At 37.1% G+C, this 22,994-nt stretch overlaps 1 protein-coding gene across 1 annotated transcript in view; it reads right to left on the bottom strand.

Moving 5' to 3' along the window:
- The window catches only part of LOC140234506 (band 4.1-like protein 3), a 106,166-nt gene extending 94,146 nt beyond the window's left edge, over positions 1-12,020 (bottom strand). The window contains exons 1-3 of the mRNA XM_072314547.1: positions 11,910-12,020; positions 2,175-2,246; positions 1,041-1,211 (exon numbers count right to left, since the gene is read on the bottom strand). Coding sequence (XP_072170648.1) covers positions 1,041-1,211; positions 2,175-2,231 — 228 coding nt within the window. The 5' untranslated portion in view covers positions 2,232-2,246; positions 11,910-12,020. The remainder of the gene's footprint in view (positions 1-1,040; positions 1,212-2,174; positions 2,247-11,909) is intronic.
- Positions 12,021-22,994: the final 10,974 nt, after the last annotated feature.

Here is a 22,994-nt window from a genome sequence, read left to right as displayed (position 1 = left end):
CTTCATCACAAGGAATTTTCTTCACTAATTACCCTTCATCAGAAGCTGTCCAAAAGTCTTACATCGATTACTACTTTCACTATTGTACATTGTATCATTGTATGATTAAGGCATGTACAGATATTAAACACAGCTAGACATGGCTAAACTATGATCTGGTAATCGTTCAATGAGAGCACAATTCTGGTCATAAAAGTGACCTGCTGTCTGAGAGTCCAAAAACCTGCTGTCTGGAAAAGTGTGAGAATTGTACTGGTAATACAAATACATGTATCATTTATACTGGGAGTTCCTGTACGTGATTGTAATAAGCAGCAGCCCATTATTCAGTCAAACAAAGCCCTCTTTGAACTCTGAAACTTTTAACTGCTCAAACTGAAAGAAGGATGACCCTTCACAAAATGTGGTGTATCTTCGTATAAATTGGAAACAAACTTTTACCACTTGAAACATGAAATAACTTTAAAAAACACAAAACACTTGCAGATATCAAACAATTTGAATTACAAATACTTAATATATAAAAATCTTCATGAGGAGCTGATAACATGCTGTCCCACATGTACATATATTGTATACCTGTATTCCCCCATATTACTGGGATTTCCACATCATGTACATCACTATCATTTTACCCATCTTTTATTCTGAGAACTCTCAGGCTGTCATGTTTGTTGATTTATTAATACCCACACTATCATCATTCTTTGAATACTCGTTTGTTTCACTCCAGCATCTTTCACAATACCTTGATTTCACTATTTTCCCCTAACAGGGAATTTTTGCTGTGACTCTTTATGACCTGCAACATTCCAAGTTTCTAACCACACTACGATATATCTGTGATCACCGGGGCAAGAGACAGCCTGAGCATCTCGATGAAGTCACTATACGGGTCAATCACTGCTGTCAGGACTGCTAGGAATGCATCTAGTGAGTGGTCACATTCAATTTGAGCCATGAAGAGTTTCACCTCTTGCTCAGTCCACCATGTGTGTAATTGAATTTTCCTGCCGCCCTCAGCAGGACACAAAACTCACCTCAATGTCACATTGGTATTCCGTTTCATCCAATAAGATGACTGTGACCGTCTGAAGTCTGCCCCTTTGTGTGTGAGCTTTACGTGGAGAACTGGGAGGGGGCGAAGACTGTGAGTGGGGCGGGGCTTGGCGGTTACTAGGCATTGCGTCAGGTACAGAGTCACTTCTCCTCTAGACAGGGAGAGGAAAAAATACTGATGAGACCAAACAAAACTAAACTGTCATCATGTAGAATAGTTATCAAGGATAACTATTCTTAGACATCCTCTAGACGAAATTGCCAGAATGCTCCTCATAGCAGACAACTTCACTGGAAGTATACAAATTGTAGGCTTGGGTAAACATCAGAATTAAGTTTTTAAGAGTAAATGTCACTTTACTTTTATATCGCAAAATTTTGTGAATAAACAATTATAAAAAACGATAGGCTTAATTTAAACTAAGTCCTGCAGACTTTAGGACGCATGTAAACTGATATTTAACATGCTAGTCCCACACATAAACATCTGTGTTGTTACTCTTGTGGTATTCAGTGCATTGTCTGTAATTATTCATGTTTCCATAGCCTACCCATTACCACCATCAAGAAGTTCAGTTATACTCAGTCTTGTTTGTAAAGTAAACCTTATTGCACACAACCCAAATTCTACATTCTACCATATTCAAGGGACAAAGGTAAATACAATGTATGTTGTTTATTTATACAAATTGACATCATTTACATGTAACACGGTTTGTCTGTAAAACACTACAGTCAGATTGGTGTGATCATTTTGCTCTATAACCAAGGATTTTTTTAAATATTAAAGAAATAATGAATTAGCTTTTTGTCCTTGTATTTTCCTAAGAAAATACTATTAAATTAACACTACAGTGTACATAGGCCGTGCAAATGTGTTTTACATAAATTAATGTCTACTGCTTTTGAATACAAAAGGATTTTTCTCCGATCTTGTGCCAAATTCAGTGATAGGCCCAAGAGTCATATGTTCTGTGATCTTCTTCTAAAACATACAGTAGACCTCACACACTGCACATTTTAATATGTTTGGGTGTATAGATCTCTAGTGCCAGTTGAATATGCACTGAATTGTGTGTTTTATACATAATAACATTTATCTACAATTCACTTACCTCGGTTTCTCCTGGGTCGGGTTCGTTATAGCCCCCTCCGTCACCCGTTTCACTCATGGTAATTTAGATCACCTGTGTGACAAAAGGGGAAATGGAGAAAGGCGAAATATATGATGAGAAGATATCACTTAATTTTTTTTTTTTTTTATACCCAACACAATGTTTATTAAACATTTGCATAAAAAACTGTTACACATACAGTATCATACAAATCTTGAACTGCCAAAGAAAATAAAATGAATGCAGTTTTATGCCAATTTTCTGGCATTTCTGAAACTGGTTTTAGAGCATTATGATCAAGATTTGTATTCATAACACCCCTCTGGCAAAATGACACTTTTTCTGCATATTCATGCACTGCATACTGAATCGGTAAACAGTCATCAATGTAAACAGATCGTGTTTGATTTAACAACCAACACACACACTACCCATACAGCAAAATGGCTGAACGAAACAGCAACTAAAATGGAAATCAAAGTGTGGTGAACTAAAAGAAAAAAACGACAAGAAACTCCTCATGCAACGAGTGAAAATTGTATGTCCCTCGCTTGCCAGTTGCAGTGGAATCCCCATGCATTCATTATAGATCCATATGTGTATTCATCCCGAGCCCTGTGTATCATCTTAGTATTCTTCGGGATGCAAGCCCTCATTCAACTATCGAAGCCATCATCCTATATCTTGGTATGATGTGTGGAGCAGCGTGCTATAAATGTGTCACCGCTGAGATGATGCGACTATTGATCGCAGAGGGAGAAGACTCACTCTGTGTGTACTCGCATGGTTTAACCAGTACGTATTTATAGCACAGAACAGGTAACTTCCACTTGGATAGCTAGAATGCATTTTACAACTGGCAGGGGAGATGGATTCTTGTCCTGCCAACTTGAGCGTTGAAGCTTTTATCAGATTACAAACATTGTTCGATCCAGATTTTGGACTGCATGCTCAGTATACAAATACTTACATACATGGTACATGTATTTATACTACCATTACTACTCTGCAAGACTGCATACTTTGCATACATTATTTAAATACATTGAAGACTATTTTGCAGAGTGAATTCTACAGGATAATACATCTGATTCAGGAAAAATCACTTTATAGTATTCAATGGAAAATGTGCATTGCTACAGAAAAATCATCATCACAGAATGTCAGTGCCAACATTATCTGCTAGACTGGCAATGTAACCATCAATATTCATACAAGTATCACCAAAAAAAATGAAATAGTGATTGTACTTTTGTACATAAACCTCATTGTGATCATGATCTGCGTTTGATCGTTTGTTTGGATTTTTTTTTTCAGATTTATTCTCCATCAAAACAACTCTCAAGCATGCACAAAACAACCCACAGTCTATCTTTCATAGTTCAGTTGGAAACAAAAGTTAATTGATCAAAATATTTTCATGCAAATAGCTCATTCATAATTTGCAGTAAAGTCCACTACATTATGATATAATGTAAACTTTAAACTGGTACACATAAATTGGGTCATCATAATAACAAAAGAATGAGAGGTAAACATTACCACAAAAACAAGGTGAGTATGGCTCAATATACTGTACATGTATTTCTCATGATTGTTTGCCTTTGCTCCAGTCTTCATCCAATCAGAAAATACCACATCAAAAGCAAGCTGATCACACAAAAGAAAACCTTTTCTCCTATTCCCTGTCTTCTGGTTTGCTAACAAAGCAGAAGGGGACAGATGGACTACACTCTCTGCTCTGATTGATAGAGCAAGCTACTCTTAATGAAAAGCAAATATTTAAATGCAAATGAATAATCTGGGTTGGGACCAACTGATGGCCTATTCTAGCCATACTATCCGGATGTATATTCATGAGTGCTTGAAATAACCTAATACAGTCTTTAATTAGCTTTATGTATGCCTATGTATCACAATCTTACAGAGTTGGAAACAACATTGTAATTTTATGCATAATCATTCTAATCATGACTTCTTCTATTTCTTAAGACCCACAATCTTTGACTTGGTAAGTGAACAATCTCCATTATACACAGCTTGCAAATTTACCAATGTCCAGATTACTCTGTACATAATGTATCAATCCATATAAAGAGTAAGTCACTCTGAAGAAAACCAAAAGGCATAACCATACCATAATGCTATGTTCTTGTCAAAAAGAAAGGGTTGATATGTTTTTTATACAATAAAAAAAAAAGAATTTTAATCCTCTTTGCAAATATTCAGCATATATTGCATATAATTATATTTGAACTACCTTGAAACAGTAGCATATGATAGTATACACTTCAACCTGACATGCAACACAAATATTAATGTTTGTAACAGAAGGATCAAACAAAGGAGAACAAAGTCTCTCAAATGGTATGTACTATCTTTTGTAACAACCTCATGATTCAATATTCTTGATTTCCAGTATGACACTTTTCGAAAGACAAATACAAATTATCTCTCCAAGCAAACAGGGTATGTTTTGTTGCAAAACAGTGGAGCGATGATCTCATTGCAGAATGAAGAATTGGAAAATGGAGAAGACCACTTACTGCACAAGGGTGTGTTGTCTTTGTTGTCACAGAAAACATTTCATCATTGCCACACTTTTCTGTAGTATAGGCACTACACCCTTTAATAAGAATGGCATCGTAGCCATGCATTGTCCATTTTTCCATCTAGTTTATTTAGTGCTACACTCCCAGTCTGGACTGGCTGCCTGCCCTACTGCAGTGATATTGGAAGAGACAGTAATGAATAATATCACTGAAAACTCAATATTCGACGGTAGACTACACCATGCAGCTATAATACCAATGGTTAGCGTCCCTTCAGGCACCTGGGTATTTCATTCATTTGTTTTTCTTTCACACATTCCCCCCCCCCCCCCCATTTCTGAAGGTCATGACAATTTGAGCACAGCTAAAGTGGCACAATGGTTATCAGTGCAATGGGAATATTCCAAATTGATATCTCTGATATCATTGTGTAGGCTAGTAGAGTGCACTAGGCATATTTGCTTCCCACATTAAGTGTATTTCATGTATCGATAATAGCAATTTCAAACAAGACCAAAAAAACAAACAAACAAACAAACAAGCAAATGTTCTACAAATGATGCATAATTTCTGTTCCTGAAGTATTAGTTTTAGGCTATTAAAGGGATTAACACTACATTATGTACATTACCCATTTGATGCCTAATGTGAAATAGTTTTCATGACAATTTTTGAAGAGAAGGTAGAGAGGAGAAACCACTAGAATGGGACTCTGACAGCTCCATGCTGACTGAATCACAACACACTTCATGAGAAAGCCACAGCCTCCTACCAGGTACTTCAAATGCAAGGCCAACCTACCCAGCTGTGACCTGGCTGACCCTACAAACAGTCCTGGCATTTGCTAATTTGATGGACACATGATATGGCCAGACTGATTACTGGGCTAAAGGGCAGAGCTGGTTTACTTTTCTTTTCACATAGTTTCTTGATGCACACAGGACTGGACTTCAAACCCCCTGCCAGCACCAGCCAGGTGATAGCATTATTGATGCTGGTTGATGGCTGCTGTAATAAGCCTGATACAATTAGAGCACATGTGGAACACACTCAATCCACATGTTTACAGACCTATGTGAAAGTACAATTGTATGTTCTATTTGTATAAATAACCATTGTATATATTGAGGTTGAGGTGAAGGTTTGTTCCTGCGCATGCTAACACACACTGAGATAATGTACTTTACATAGTAGTGATAAGATGAGACATGATCCTGATTGTAGGCATTGAGAGCGACAGAAAACTCTGTACTGTAGTGAGTGTAATGATGTCCTACACAAACAGTGCACTGGAGTGGTAAACTACTGACAATAATGCGCTTTCACACTTGACATAACGTGCACACAGATACAGGATATCCATGTAAACAGTAGCACAATAATAATCTCTTCATCTTGATATAGGATGTGCCTATTTACGATCCAAAGTTTGGGTACCATACTGATCAATACACAGCATACTTACACATACTGTAATGTATTGATTACAAAATATCATAAATTCCTTTATCATAATTCACATTGTTTTATCATTCTTATGGTCATCATCATTTTATTTTCTTGTAAAGGGTAATGATTGCTCCTCCAATGGACCCTGTCATTATTACCTAACAATGGCAGGGACTCATTTTACATCTGTGTCAAGGGGAGCATCATGCATTCCAAACATGTCATCAACATAAATGAACACACTTGGCAGGAAATGAAATAATTTGTAGGCTCTATTGTTTTAAGAGTCCCCTGTATGCTCCAGCACAAAATTACATCGCTCCCTGTATACAAATGTGTACACATCAGCAAGCTTGCCACAGGGCATCAACCTCTTTTCATTTTCAACAGTATGAATCTTCAACTTCAGTTATCTTCTCACTTGTAAATTGCACAACACCAGAATGAACTGTGGTACAATATACAGCGTCCATTCTACACCTGCTTTGCTCATTCTCTACAAGTACTTTTCACCTGCATCCTGAGATTTGCCATGAGACACTCTATCCCCCTCCCCTTCCTCCTCCCCCTCCCCCCCCCCCCCCAATAATGCCGGTTAAGTGGCTTCCATTCTGTGCTTCACAGACTGCATGAATAATGTACTACATGTAATCCACAGTCCACCCCTGTGAACACACCTGCAATCTACTCTGTTGTGCAGCTTGTAAATGTCTACTGGTAATACCAAAATAACCATAGCGACATCTACGATGTACTACAAAATCCTGTCACATGGTCACCTTCTGTTGCATGCCCTGTAAACCCATAGGTTGCCCTGTTGGGCAACCTGCAACTGAAATTACTATAGTTTATTAGCCGAGAACAAATAGACCTTTCCAGAACAGCTTTAATACATCATATCTACACACAGACAGACATCTTCTCAGTGACATCACCCCCCCCCCCCACACACACAAACAAAATGTAGTGTGGTTGCATGTTTGGGTTTTTACACATCCATTCGTTAATAATCATTTTACAGCTATATAACCTCAAAAGTTTTACATGTTCTTTCTTTGTTTTGTTTTCACTGTAATATTAATATGTTTTTTAAAAGTAAAGTGACCATGATATGTCCTGGTTGTTTGCTTCTTTCCCTTGATATTAGGAAATCTCTTTCAATGCTGTTGCTTTTGTGACTTTTTTTTTTTGCACCATAATGTCTCCCATATTATTTGCATTTTGACCTTACTCGGTCTACAAAGACATGAATTCAAAGTACAATGTTCAACTTTATGCATAGTTGCCCAATTCTCACTAACAGTGTTTGCAGCTGCTTCCAAGTCTGGCTTGTATTGTGCTGAAAGCCGCTCCTTTTTTTCTAGAACATAAACCCTATGATGGACGAGCAGTGCACAAACAATACCGACACAGTGTTCCACCTCATAAAGCATACTCCACGTTTGGGACGCACCCAGCCCACGAAATAGAAATATCATGAAATTTAAACATTGATTTTGATGGGCCAAGCAGTCCACAAGACCTAGAATACACTGCAGTGCTTAGGTTAACACTCAAAAGTGTCATTAAAAATTTATCTCAAACCTGGTGCACATAATATAGTTACAGTGCAGGGATATGGGCACACAATGTAAAATAAGTGGCACAGTATGAGTAGGGAAGTAATTACTTGTATAATATGCATGACATAACATTTGATGTAGGGAGTGGGCAGGGAAAATGACACTACTGAAATCTATAAGTACGTAGTTCACAGCAAATTTGTTCATGTCCCAACCTATGAGAAAAACATAATAAAACAAAACAAATGAAACCAAAGTAAACTAAAACAAAAACTTATGACTTTGGGTGTGCACAGAATGTGGGGTTGGCTATGCTTCTGGAATAAAGATAAAGCATTCACTCAAGTCCAAAAGGGGCAGAAAACCACCCAACCCAATGGAGGTTTGATCCAAGGAAATAGAATATTGTGTTACATGTATAATAGTGTCAGAGTCAGAGGAGTGTGCTGCCTCTTATCGAGATAATATGCATCTAATGAGAACTCCATCACAGCAACAACAACAAAATGTAGTACAAGGATATGAGTAAAATTGCACTTAACACAATCCTATTCTAAAAAGATCTTAAATCCCCTGAAGGAAAGTCCAAGTGCAATCAAAAAGTGAGAAAAAAAGGGGAAGGCAACTCAAAATACACTATAAAACCTTCTATAATTTTCCATTGCTGGTAATGCACTATTCTGAATTAATAGTACAAACAGATGTTGTACCAACACACCTTTTGTGCACTGCCAAAATATGAGGCTGCAGGGAAATTATAGGTCAATTCACTTTACAAAAGGTGTTGAACGGAAGGAGGGCGAATGCCAGTCAGCTCAGCTTTGACCCGACATAAAGTTCCAGTATGGCTGGCAGGAAAAGTTTCACTACACACCCAACATCCTTCAAAAGTCACAGCATCGTCAGTCATGCAGTAGAAAAAAACAGATGACAACTTATCGACACTGACAGGTACAACACGTGTTTGTGTTAAAATATAGTTAATGGAATGCTTAAAAACCTGACTTTCATTTGAACTACAGTGGATGCAAACTTTACTTAATAACACATTTTGTACCACTATGCACAGGTTTATTTCTGAATTATCACAAAAGCTGTGAAAAGTTCAGTAAATTCTGAATCATTACAGAGCATCAAAACAATCTTTGATCAATTCAAGAGTTTGAAACAGTTCTTTCATAAGCCACAAAACGATTAATTTATCCTAGTCTCTTTCATGTTTTGACATTTTTCAGCCATAATATTCATGCAGAGTGGAATGAAAGCATTCTTGGTAAGTGTGAAAATGTCCGAGACAAACAGGCATTCCACAAATGCACGCTACACTTGGTTTGTCACTTACAGTTTTTTGTGCCATGGCTGCACTTGTGCTCCATAAACTGAGGAGAAAGTTAACAATTTAATCATCTTCACTTCATACAACTGTAGCTGACCCTGCTGCCCAACATTAGCAAAACATTTTCTATATAATAAAAGCAGTAGAACTGTGTATTTAGAGTAAATGCAGCTGAAAGATCTATGCAAGCCTCTCAGGTTATGATGTTCAAAGTTGTAAAAAATAAAAAAAAATAAAAAATAAAAAAAACCTGCCTTTAATGCAGTGCCAGCAATACAGTGCTCAGTAAAAGACAATGTGATAAAACTCTTGAATGGAAACCTACACATTGTACACTGTACCTGAAGCCCTTTAATAAAAAAAAAAAAAAAATTGTTTTGTATACAACGAAAGTTGAAGTGCTGATAGTTTTGATAAAAACATACTGTTGACATGTACACATTTTGTAACGTACAGAATAATCAACACAGTATACAAGTATATATGCACAAACATAATAATGTCTCAGATACAAATTGCTACGTACATTGTAGTACAGTACAATTGATAATATGCTACATGTAGTTACCGGTAGTCAAGTGAAATATTATCAAGGTGTCCATGCTTTCAGTTTAATGTTTTTACAGAATATGTCATGATCGAGCTACATGTGGTAAAGGATATGTCAAGTAATTCAGCTGTCCTAAAACAAAGGAACCTCATTATACTGAATTGCTTTGATAAAATAACCACTGAAATTTCCTTGCTATTATGGTCTATGTTGTATCTTATCACATAATGGATAAAAACTAAAGAATACCTTGGAATGGGTCCTGCAAAATTTCCCTGTTACATTGTACAACTGTACAATGTATCTCATTCTACATGTAAATTGTATCCAACCTCCTTAAAAAGAGGTTCCATTGTACAACAGCACAAATTATAAAGAACTGAAAAATTCCAATTTGAAAGCTTTAAATGTCTTCCTGCAAGACTGATTATTTGTTTCTCAGAATTCTTATCGACAGTATTTGAGTGTTGGGTGTTTTTTTTTTCAGGTTTTCTAAAAAGTTTTTATCAGCTGTATCTACAATGCCACCCTGTATAGAGGGTTTGACAGAGTCACTGGGAAGGAAAGCAAAAACAAACAAATATCTCATTCCTCAGCAAACGGAGCATTAAACATCCATCAAGTAGAAAACATTTCAGTCAAATGGGCCATTAGGCACACGATTTTATCGAAATAAAAGTCGTTGCGTCATTAAAACATATTCCCTACCCTACACTTTTCAAAACCTGATTTCTATTACCTTTGTTGCTTAATTGAAAAGAAAGTAATCTAATAGGCAAGTTTATGCTCTGTAAATAACATGTCAATCTAATTAATCTAAAACTATTTTTGTAGAGACTGTTTAATTTCAACCCAGCGAGAAAATAGGCTTCACATTTTGTATTGTTCTGGTATTGTCAGTGGAGCGTCAAGCTACATCACAACATGGGGGCTAGGGGGCTAGAATGCAATTTTTGCCAGAATAGATCTAATGGATGTTGTATTCACTTAAGCTGATCTCCCTAAACTTCTGTTTTTGTTTTTGTGTTGGAAGTGGCTGATTAGCATTTAAAGCTATGAGATCACAGAATGTATCAAGTGGCAGGATATTCAAAAGAAATTAAACTGAATTTTCTGTTGAGTGTAAATGAGTGTACTGTAAATAGGCATCAATATGGGTGCCTCACCCCTTCATTGCACATGACAATAAATGTTACTTTGAACATTAAAAACAATCAGTGTCTGTCTCATTTAAATCTGAAAAAATATCAAGTTTTGTTATCAAAAAATCATGTTTTCCGACACTGGTGATGGTCACATGAAAAAACAAAATTATGAATGATGAGGTGATGATGCCAGGACTCTAAAACTTTTTAGGCCTAACGTTAGAATATAAAATTTACCGACTTCACATCTTCTGCTGAGAATGAGAAGGGCGTTAAGTTGCCACTAATCATTGTGTTTTCAACTTTAATAATGCCCTTCTCCTTAATAGCCAACAATACAACTTGTAAATTGTATGTGAAGCATTCCTTTGTCTTTCAGTTTCAGTGACACCAGCGGGAAGAGAGAGCTGTGGAGATTCCCACTGAGACAAGCAACATCACTTTTTATACGCTACGGCTACAACCAATTTGAAGGGTGTTAAAGAGACCAATCTTTTGGTCAATAAACAACACATCGAATTACATCTGAATTGGAAGAGAATTTAATAAACCTAACGTTAGGCCTGTGAAGTGTATGCCAAAGCCTAGTAGCCTATGGCTATGGCATGGACATGGTGGATACAAAACGTATCAACGTCAACGAACAGCAATCAGACAGGCCTGCCCGCCCGCTGCTGCCGGACACTCACTCACGATCAAATACTAGTAGATCTAGTAAGCGTGAATTCTGACGGCGATAAGTTTAAGAGGAGAAATTCTGCTCCATGCTCGCTTTGCGATCCTTGGCGATACTGGCATATTGTAGCTATCAAAAAAAAAACACACAAAATACGACGAGCCCATAGACGCAGACCCATCAGAATGCATGGTTTCCATTCTATTTTGAAATTTACCGCTTCGTACAAATCCCATTCATGCTTTTGTGTCCGACTAGACGAAGCTTATGTGCCGCAAGGAGCTAGCTAGAGTGTGATTTGTCCTTGTGCACTCGGCTGTGGCACAGACAAACCCCTTGACACACGAGTTGACAGGCAATATTCGAGCCGTTGAGTGAGTGAACCGTTTGGCAAAGACCGTGAGAATTACGACTAAGTTCCTGGAAAAGACAATTATATCTCATTAAACTATCAGATATACTTACGAAGTATACTCCCTTATATCAGAATAAAAGATATCGCAGCTCAAAGGGGATAATTTCCGATATAAATCCAGTAAAATATCCAAGAGGGATCGCTACCACATTTTAGTTACTGCACACACAGGATATCAGGACAGAGCTTTCACACAACACCGTGCATACAACACTAGCTAGCTATCTTTCACATTGCTCGCAATCTCGCTGTCCGTCCCTCGTCGTCGCGCCGCCTCTCCACAGCACGAACCACATCATAATACAGAGAATGCGTGTCAAGCGGGGCGAGGGATCATGCAGCGCGCGTTACCGACACGCACTAGCAGCTCTCGCAGCTCGCTGGGCGAGAACCGCAGGTCGTCCAGTTTACTACGCTTTCGGCATGCACGCTACGGATGTACGTGCAAGAAGGCTACTCCACAATCGGCGCGCGCGAATGCAAGCGGGAGTACGAGTGTGGGCAAAGTAAACAAGTGAACGCTGCACCTGCTTAGTCGTACGGGGTCGAGCCGGGAGGGGTGTTTCCCCCGAAATTCTTACGAATCGCAACGCATTTTTAAAACGGTTAGTTCAAATGATTTACCGAATTACAATGCCATACGTCTTGAACTAGTCTTTGTGAATACAGTATACGGTCTACCAGAAAGAAATGAAGAAAGCAGACGAGGAGAATAGCAAGAAAAGAGGATGCAAAGAGAAAGGAACTGGAAGAAGAAAAAGGAGAGGAGATACCAATGAATAATGATACAGGTCCCTGCATGTTTATCATATTTTTAATATGTTGAATTATCTTTGAAAAATCACAGTTATGGAACACGAACCTTCCACCAAAGTTGAATTCAAACTCTGCCAATTAATCTGTTAGGGTACAATGTTTTGTTTTAAAAAAAAATAGCATCACTTTGGTCATTGAGCTGATGTGGTAATATACAGTACCTGCTTCTGCCATGAGGGTTTGAACCAATGAGTAGTAAGATTTTACCTCTTGTTCTGGTTGTAGTGTCTGTGTAACAATGTACCAAGTGAGCATGTATGTCAGACATTCACTAGCACTGGCAAGCATGGGGCCCTTCTTGAAAAGTCAGTGTGCAGAAGACTTGTGAAAGTGTTATGAGGTGACCTTTTTAATCATGTGTATGAATTCCTAAGCGGTCTCCATTTCACTGACTGTTGATGGTGAAAGTGAGTCCCTAGCAACAGTTGCTATGATGACAAATAGCTGGTAGAAGCCAAGATGGGGGAGAGCAAGAGGAGGAAGAAGATGAGAGGAATGTAAATACTTGTTGCTGGTATCGGGAGCTACCAGTTACCTCTGGCATATTTTCTAGATGAACAAGGTAGGCTTATCATAACAAAAAGGTCTGTATCAAAGAAATTCCAGTCATATCTGATTGGAAGAAGTAGTTTAATGAGATTTTATTTTTACATTTTGTTGTTGTTTGTTTTTTGTTTGTTTTTTTAAGTTTGTCATAGCATGAAAAGATGGCCTGTACACCTTGGGCCCAGTGTGTAAATGTCTGAGTTGCAATTGACTATGACTGTAACCAGGATGAAACTTTTGTGCTACATGAAGCAGCAAGTGGTGTGTCATCGTGCTAGTAGGAATTGGTTCTATATCTTACAGCAGTGTAAATCAGTTTCATGGCATAATGGGTACAAGTGTTCGTGTCTCAAACCATTGCTACATCTTTTGCTTCAACCAGCAACTATCGGGTCACTTATAAAATTTGATCTCATATTATTCTTTTTCCTTTTTCTTTTTCTTTTTTCTTTTTTTTTTTTTTGGGGGGGGGGGGATCATATATGTATCAGCTACATATGATATGGTGTCAGGTATCCCACTGGCGTATGAAAAAGGCGGTACCAGCAGGTTGTAACTGACTTACCTGTGCCTCAGTCAATCGGTTCATCATCAGTCTCCTCTTTTCTCTTAAGGGGTAGTCTCCCTTTGAAGAAATGGGCTGTTTTCATCTTACCAATCAAATCAATGACATACATGTAATTGTCTTGGAAGATGTTTTTACATCTTGGTCCTACTGTAGCTCCAGGCGTGTTACTGGCATTTGCCAGGAAAATTTAATAGAATCAACTAAGGGGTGAAATAAATGACATACATACAGAGATTGGCAATAAAGAGACAAAGTAGAGCATAGATAGTGGGTGTGACGGTTGTTTGTAATAGGTATGTTTTGATGTGTTATTCATTTCTGTCGCAATGATCTGCTTTTTTATCAATTCTGTGTATTTGAAAAATGTATACAGTTAAAACAGAAGATCTTAATTGCAATGCATTTTAGTTTGTGGACTAGAGTTTTGCAATTTCATATTGATTAAACCATTCTAATAATGGAAAAAAAAGCTGGAAGCCAGACTTTTTTAAAGAGTGCATGAGTGTCAAAGCATGGAATGGTCCAGAAAGTAAAACATTACACAGCTATATACTTTCAAAGAACAGTTGGTCAATCTAAGCACTGACCATGACAGATTTCAGGGGCGGATCCAGGAATTCTGCAAAGAGGGGGCGCGTTTACAAAATTAAAGGGGGGCGCTCGCACCATTCCCCCCATTTTTTTCTTTTTATTTCTTTTGTTTCAACAAAAAATAAAGGGGGGGGGGTGCGCTGGTTGCGGTCCTCCCTGGATCCGCCACTGGATTTACCGATTGACCACCAAAGCATATCTGTTCAGTCATAAGTCCATTGTCTCTTCCTCCAGACACCCATCATGAGATTGTAACTTTATTAAGCATTGCAGACAATGAAGGAAAACTTTCATCTGACTGAGAACAAGAAAAATGTAGATCAATGAACCTTTGTCCATATTTGGGACGCATGGATAAAGTGTCCATTACAACATCATGTCCATGCTGCATCATGAGTAGTCTTTGCACAATTTTTTGTTTTTCGCAGAAATTAGGCCATCAAGGACACACACACACAAAGAATATGCAATGACACTAAAGTCATATTGCACTGTTTGTAGATTTTTGAACGCACTGAATACACAACACCTTCCATAAAATATAAAGGGAATTTTTACAGGCTGTCCTTTTCATGAAAGTTGAGAAGTATTGTGGAACTTTTTCTATACAGATTTTCTTATTCACATTTTGCATATTTACACATGGTTCACTAATGTAAAAGTGGATATTTTGGTGTGACTAATTTTTTGCGCTCGGCCGAGTAAGAAGAGTTTCGCATGTTTTTGATTCTGCGGAATTGAAACAGCAACTACTGGACCATATGGCAAACAAAATATTCACATGCTTTAATTTTCGCTATAGGTTCTGGTTGCGTGAAATGCATAAAAATGTCAACACTACAAAAATTTCCACTTTTATGGTATTATTGTAATTGCCTAGACAGTGTTAATCATTATGCATCAATCAATCCACAACCATCATTTATCACTATGGTTATCATTTCTGCTATACCATACTGATTATGATGATAACAACAGTCAATTAATGTAAAGACAATCATCGTGATGATGATCATCAAACTTATAATAATATTTTATTGTGATACAATGATGACAGCAACATTGCCAATATCATTATTACTAACATGCTAACATTTTAAGCAGCAACATTACAAGCAATGGCAGTGTCAGTCACTGATACTCTTCAGGGGGAGGGGGGGACGTTTCATGAAGGAACTTGTCGGATAAAATGTCCGACAAGTCAATTATATCCCACAAGTTCAGAGAAATCAGCCAATCAGACTAAAGAATTTCTCAAAACTTGTTGGATGTAATTGACTTGTCAGATATTTTATCTGACAAGTTCCTTCATGAAACGCCCCCCACTGTTCTTGACTCTCTCGACACTTCCTTATCACCTACAAAAATGTTGAAAATCAAAACAATGCAATTCAACTCCAAAATACTAAAGAAGAAGTATGACTCAAGGCCATGATAACTCAGGAACAGTTACTTGGAGACCTTGAAACAATGTATACTTTGCTACCAATGATACCACATAACATTAGTTGAGATTGTTTATGAATGTTATGGAAACCGATTGACACTAGTAACAAACAGACACGCTAGAGGGAGGATGTGCTGGTACAAGCCGAGGAGATGTGCTGGTACAAGCCGAGCAGAAAGAAAAACATGACAGTTTCCCTTTTAGTAGCAACTCCCTGTTTACATTTCATACTAGTTCCACATACAGGCTTTCAAGATTAGCTTGAACTCCATGCTCCACATTGAATTTACATAAGAAAACAAAATTTAACTGTAATGATGGCAACAATGCAACAGTAGGGAATATAGCTCAAGCTTACAGGCATACAAAGAGACATACTGAACTAAATAAAAAATAGACAAAAAAACTGATTATTCCATATGTTCAGGCAATTTGATTGGCAAGGAAGCAACTGAAAAGTTTCCTCGCCCATGTGACTAAAATGTTTAATGTTTAAAATTCTTAAACAATTGGTTACAATGTGCCGACATGGCTCTTAGATGTTAAGTTATGTAACCACTAAATTTGAACACAGCAAATTAAGTCTGCAATGTAGTCTTGTATTGTTTTTCATTTTGGTATAGTTGCATATATATGGCCTATACTTCATACTTCATTCAGGGAAGCACCTGCTGAGAAACTGTAGAGGTGCATGATCTGAACTTTCAACCAATCTTAGTCATTTTCAGAGACAGACATTAATGTTACGTGATTTTTTTATTTGATTCAAATATAACCTTTTGCATAATTCTGTAACTCCATACTATGACTTTACTCTCCAAATGCAAACTCTTCATGCATAAATGCTAGATTCATTAAAATCGTGCTACCAGCTTAAATTGAAATAGTCCTTTAATTCATAAGCAACCATGATTTGTCTACTGTATACGCTGTTAGTTTTGCGTACAGATATTTTCGCGAATGAGGGGATCACAGATTTTTCGCGAGATGTTGTTTTCGCGAATTGATGCAAGATCTTCATAAGTGCACTATTACCTTAGCGCATGGTGACATTTTCACGTGTTGTTAAATTTGTGGCCCATGTTTGATTCGCGAAATTCACAAAAATTTTATAACAGCTTATACAGTATGTTTTAATACAAACTTCATTTATCTTGTCTGCTCAGATACATCTTCTTTGAGTGTTGATGGTATTGGCATATGTTTTTTGTTTCTTCAAATTGCAATAACCATTTGAAGAGTTTGTTTGCAAAAACCGATAAGTCCATTTTTGAAGATTTTGAAGTACGGTCTCTGTCATAAAGTTCAAAATAATACCTTTTAAATGATATATTGGTCACTACATATAAAGGTACATTTTTGAAGTTATGGTCAAAAGAAACAAAATTTTCTTATTATTCTCTTTATTTTTCTTGACCTTTAATCGCAAATATCTCCATTTAACAAATATGGACTTATTGGTTTTTGCAAACAAACTCTTCATTTTATGAAATGGAATAGGGAAAGGCATTTCTGAAAACTTTTATAATAACGATTTTAATTTCTGTCAACACTGACGTAAAATGAACCTCACTTCACCCACTGCTTTGGTATTCTTGTTCATGTGTTATCATTCAAATTTGAATCCTTGGACAGTGGTATATCCCGCCTCCTAGCAACCGTTGCCTCAACTTTGGTGGGTCTCATCCATCATGGATAACAGTTTGTAAGGGAGTCATGATCAGGAAACAAACACAGGCAGCACTGTGCAAACAAGTCCAGAGTAAATAGCGCGAACAGGCCAGTCCTTCACTGTCTGTGATCGGCAACGATGGCGTGGGGGCGTGGGGGTGCGGGGGCGCGGGGGAGTGGTGGTGTGGGGTCCCGGCGACACAGGGTACGGTTTTCCATATCTGCAGAACTTAATTCTTTCGAACACTTTCTGATGCAGCTATGTTGGCACACTTTGAATACAGCTTACACTAATATCTACCATACACACAGGTTGAAATATATTTAAAATGTTTAAACTCTCTGTAATAAAGAACTATTAACTTTTTGTTTTAATTGTAAATAATGTAAAAACTGGCAATATCTTGTCAGTGAAGTATAAGTCATTCAGTGATAAAAGTAAAAAGACCATAAATATAAGGCTTATGAGAATGAATTTTATCGTAAAAGCCTTTAAATGTGATTGAAATTTCTCATCTCTATATCTTACAATATTTTCTTACATATTTTTGTATTGTCTTTTATCTATATGCCTGGAGGTCTGCAGTCAGTGTAAGCATGTCTGTGTACACATTCAAATTGTACATATAAAATAGCGCAAGGGATAAACTTGTGCATGCATACACACTTTAGTATACCTCATACACAGCACACACATACACATGATCCACCACGTTCTTGTCATGTTTTGCTTTTCAGACTCCTCGTTTCATAACACACATCAGACCAAACTAACTTATCTGATGTTTGCATTTTTCTTGCTCCAATAACACAGGACAAGCAAACATAATGTCCACACAGACTGTAAGAATTATATTTATATTTTCTAATAGCACCTACATTCCTGACACTCTCAAATGAGCAAATTGTGATAGCAAACTGGCTGTAGGTATTCAACTCGTTCTGTATGGGAACCTGGTGGCCTGTGTATTAAACCGGTTGAGGTCGAGTCCCGAGTATATTCGGGCAGGTGTCTATGGAAAATGAGTATTGCAGCAAAATCAGTCCGTCCTCAACGTGTTAAGTCTATGGGGATTTCAGAATTCAGTATGGAACGGGTTAAATCAATGCTTACACTATTACATCAATGGTGCTTTTTGTTTGGTAGTTTGAAGATTGTTAGGTGATCCGAGAATCCTCTCGGATCACCTTCTGTATCTGTACGGATTCTTTGTTGGTTCTTCTTCTTCTTTATTTCTGGACAAAATTTGTGTAGAGGTTAGCTCGGAAAGTCCTCTTCCTATCAATTTCAAAATTATACCATATATGTATCATGTCCCAAAGACGACAGATCTAATGTATAATAGTGATCAGTCGACCGTGACGTCACTGTGACGTCATTATATGAAAACACATTCTCAATCATATCTCACTAATGGAATAGAGTTTTTCAATGAAATTTACATCACATATATTTCAAGTTATGCGCATTCTACTCATATTCTCAAAATTCATATTTTCTCTTAAAACGTGCGCGTACGCGCGCGTTGAAATATTTGTATGCTCAAATCGAGCTCAAATTTTTTTTGCACACGTTTCAGACCATTTGCAGCATTTTTTGAAAAATTGAAAAAATTGGACGGACGCGTACGCGCGCGCACATATACGCACGTACAGCTCATATGCAACAGAAATTTCCCAATTTTTTACATTTATCGGATGTCTGAAAAGTCAAGGAACATTTCTAGCAAGTTTCAAGTCAATCCGACTCAATATGACGTCATACGGGACTGTCAAAGTTGAAATTCCGCGCGCGCGTCAATGGCGATATACAGTACAACAATGCCCAAAAACCGCCAATTTTAAATCCGATTTTACTCGTCAGGATGGACGGTGACCCCCCATTTTCTTTACATATTCTGAAAGCTGATGAGTTGTACATGTCAGTTTATGGGTTGGCGATACTGAAAAAGTGATTAAAAGATATCAAATTTCTTAATAAAGTAAAAAAAGTAAATTTTCAAAATGACGTCATCAATTTTCAAGTTTACTTGGGCGTATCTCACTTATCCTCTGCCAATTTTCACTCAGATTTCAGTATGTTGTAGCTTATTAAATGTTCTTTCATTAATGTAATAACAACATTTTGATTGGATGGCGGCATCACCTCGTAAAAATGGATTAAAAGTAATCTTGTCAAATTTGACCAGTTTACGTGTTATCTCTATGGGAGAGCAGTTTTTCTGGCAGTGAAAATTGACATGACTATCTTTTTCGAGCATTAGCTCACTTATGCTTCGGTGAATTTTTCCCAGATTTTAGTATGTTGTAGCTGAGACTTTGGGCTATCGTAAGTGTGCCCTCCATTTTTTCATACGAGGCCGGCATCACGTCGAAAAACTTGGTTGAAAATGGCACGTGGCTTCGATGCAGCGTCATTTTACTTAATACACAGGGCCTATGGAGCATGAAATAGGTCATTGCATAGCGCATCCGACTCGTAATCCTAAGGTCCCTGGTTCGAGCCTCACCCTTGCCAATTTTTTTTATTTTTTTTTCCAAACTCTTTTTTCTTCTTTTTCTTTATTTAGTCTTAATCTCCCTTCCTAACTTTATCTTTTTCTGATTTTTTAATGCTTCTCCTTCAAATTTCTATAAAATAACATAATTTTTTCTTTATTTTTCTTTCTTTCTACTACATTCTGTGCAATAGATGAAGAACAACAATGGTTATCAATCCCATATTTTGCACATGTTTAGTTCATGTCACGTACATTATTTCATAAAATAACAACTTCTTGATCGGACACCATCTTGGGTATGTAAATTAGGGTCAAAGGTCATAAATGTTTCATCCTGTATCTTGGTGAATACATGTCCTATCTTTACCATATTTTGCATACGTAAAGACCATGTTACAAGGATCATTTCACAAAATAACCACTTTTTGCTCAGATGCCATCTTGGCTGTGCAAAGTGGGGTCAAAGGTCATATGTACTTCTTCCTGTATCTTCGTTATGACATGTTATCTGTATGGGAGGGAATTTTTCTAGATGTGAAAATTGACATGATTGTCTTTATCGACGACTAGCTCACTTACCCTTCGGTGAATTTCTTCCAGATTTTAGTATGTTGTAGCCAATTTAATACTCTTTAAGTTTTGTTCATCAAAATTTTAATCGGATGATGTCTTCACCTCGTGAAAATTGATATAATGTAACCTTGTCAAATTTAACCAGTTTACGTGTTATCTCTATGGGAGGGAATTTTTCTGGAAATGAAAATTGACATGACGGTCTTTATCGAGCACTAGCTCACTTACTCCTCGGTGAATTTCTCCCAGATTTTAATATGTTGTAGCTGAGACTTTGGGCTATCGTCGGTATTCGCTCCATCTTTTCATACGACGCCGAGATCACGTCAAAAAACTTGGTTGAAATCAAACTTATCTTCGATGTATTGAGATATTTCTTTCTTTCTGCAACTTTCTTTGCAATAACTCGAGAAAAACAGCCCCTATCACCCCCATATTTTGCACATGTTTAGTTTATGTCACGTACATTATTTCATAAAATAACAACTACTTGATCAGACACCATCTTGGGTATGTAAATTAGGGTCAAAGGTCATAAATGTTTCAACCTGTATCTTGGTGAATACATGTCCTATCTTTCCAATATTTTGCACACGCAAAGACCATGTTACAAGAATCATTTCACAAAATAACCACTTTTTGCTCAGATGCCATCTTGGCTGTGCAAAGTTGGCTCAATGGTCAAATGTACTTCATTCTGTATCTTCGTTATAGTTTATACCAGGGAGGTACCTCCCTGGTTTATACCGAATTTGGTACCAAAGATGGTAGACCTGACTCTCTTTTGTAAATGAGAATCCAAATATCACACGGCCAATGTCTCTAAACACAGATGAAACCTATATGGTCATGCCTATTGCGATCAGGACTCGAATCATTGATTAAAAAAAAAAAAATCGGATCACCTAATTTGTCAGTCTTGACAAATTCCGAGTCTAGTTTTGTTTTGTTTTTATTGTTTTTATGGATAAAGGTGTTCATCATACAGTGAAAGAAACATCAGGGTTACATGCTCATGCTTAACTACCTAACATGCACAAACAATGTCAATGTACGTTTAAAATGTATGTAGTATATACAGTGTGTATGTGTGTATGTATGTAAGTATGGTATGTATCAACCATGTAACAATTAAGACAAGATGGAATAAGCTTGCAAGGGTAAGCTTGCTGACTACTTCAAAGCTAAAGACAAAGGGGGCTTTCGCATCTGAAAACATCTGCTCATGTATCACACGAGTTTTAATGTGCTGAATGAAATGACATCTGCAATGCACATGAGTGGGATCTCTCCCATGAATTCTCGAAGGAGAATTACAAAAAAAAAAAAAATTGTATTTTAATAGACCTACATTGCTAAACACATTTTATGCTAATTGAATATTTCTTCTCTTTTTTTCTCTCTCTTTTTTTTTTTTTTTTTTTTTTGGGGGGGGGGGGGGATAAATCTGAGAGCAAACTTGAATCTTATTTTTTCAAAACATGTTTCTCAGATAACATTTGGTCGATCATCATGTGGAAATGTTTTCCAATCAAGCTTTATTCAATTCTAAGGGCTAGTCTGTAATCTGAACCGCTTGACCTCTCTAATACAATTGAAGAGGTGGTGTCTGGTTCTACCATGTATTCACTTCAGCCATGGTACAATTGTTTGTGCATGTCCATACATACTTTATCAAGAATTGAAATTTGATTGGCAGACTACAATGTTTATGGCACAGCTGGTGTGAGAAAAGTCCTATAGATGCAGTTAGCAGCCAGGATGGAGACTCGGTTGTATGTCTGAACATTTGGTAATTCTATACACATTGGAAATGCATGATTTTGAGAAACTTAATGACTAGCAAGTTGTTCCATTCGTGAAAACTCTCATATGCTTCAGAGGTAAACATCAGAAGAAACAAGTGCAAAGCTTGGTTTTTTCTGAGTCTAAAGCATGTATAAGTAAGGTTTAAGAGATTAAAAACAAAATAAAGACCATTATTTTGACAGTCAAATTAACACTATGATTGTACAAGGCCACAGAGCATTATTCTTACTGTGACCAAAAACAATATTTTTTTTTTTTTAAATCTTTAGCAAATTGCTAAAAATGCCAGGAAATTAACATCTTTTGTACAGTGAATTGGGGCTTTAAAGGGATGGTACCTGGTATAGTATTGGTAGAGATGGGGATTGGGCTTTTAAATTTTTGGGAGATACCAAGAAATCACTTGTGAAATAGTACAGAGCATACCATTCCAAGAGGAATTAAAAGTTTATTTGATGAAAATCAAACAAAGCAATCATAATAAGAGGTGGATCCCAACATTTATTAGGATTGCTCTGTTTTGGATATCTCGGCCATTTCGAAACCAATTTTCATCGAATAAACATTGAATTCCTCTTGGAATTACATGCTCTTTTATATTTCATAAGAGGTT

The sequence above is a fragment of the Diadema setosum genome, chromosome 10, assembly GCF_964275005.1.
Source record: "Diadema setosum chromosome 10, eeDiaSeto1, whole genome shotgun sequence".
Taxonomy (NCBI): Eukaryota; Metazoa; Echinodermata; class Echinoidea; order Diadematoida; family Diadematidae; genus Diadema; species Diadema setosum.
This window is presented reverse-complemented; position numbering and strand designations above follow the sequence as displayed.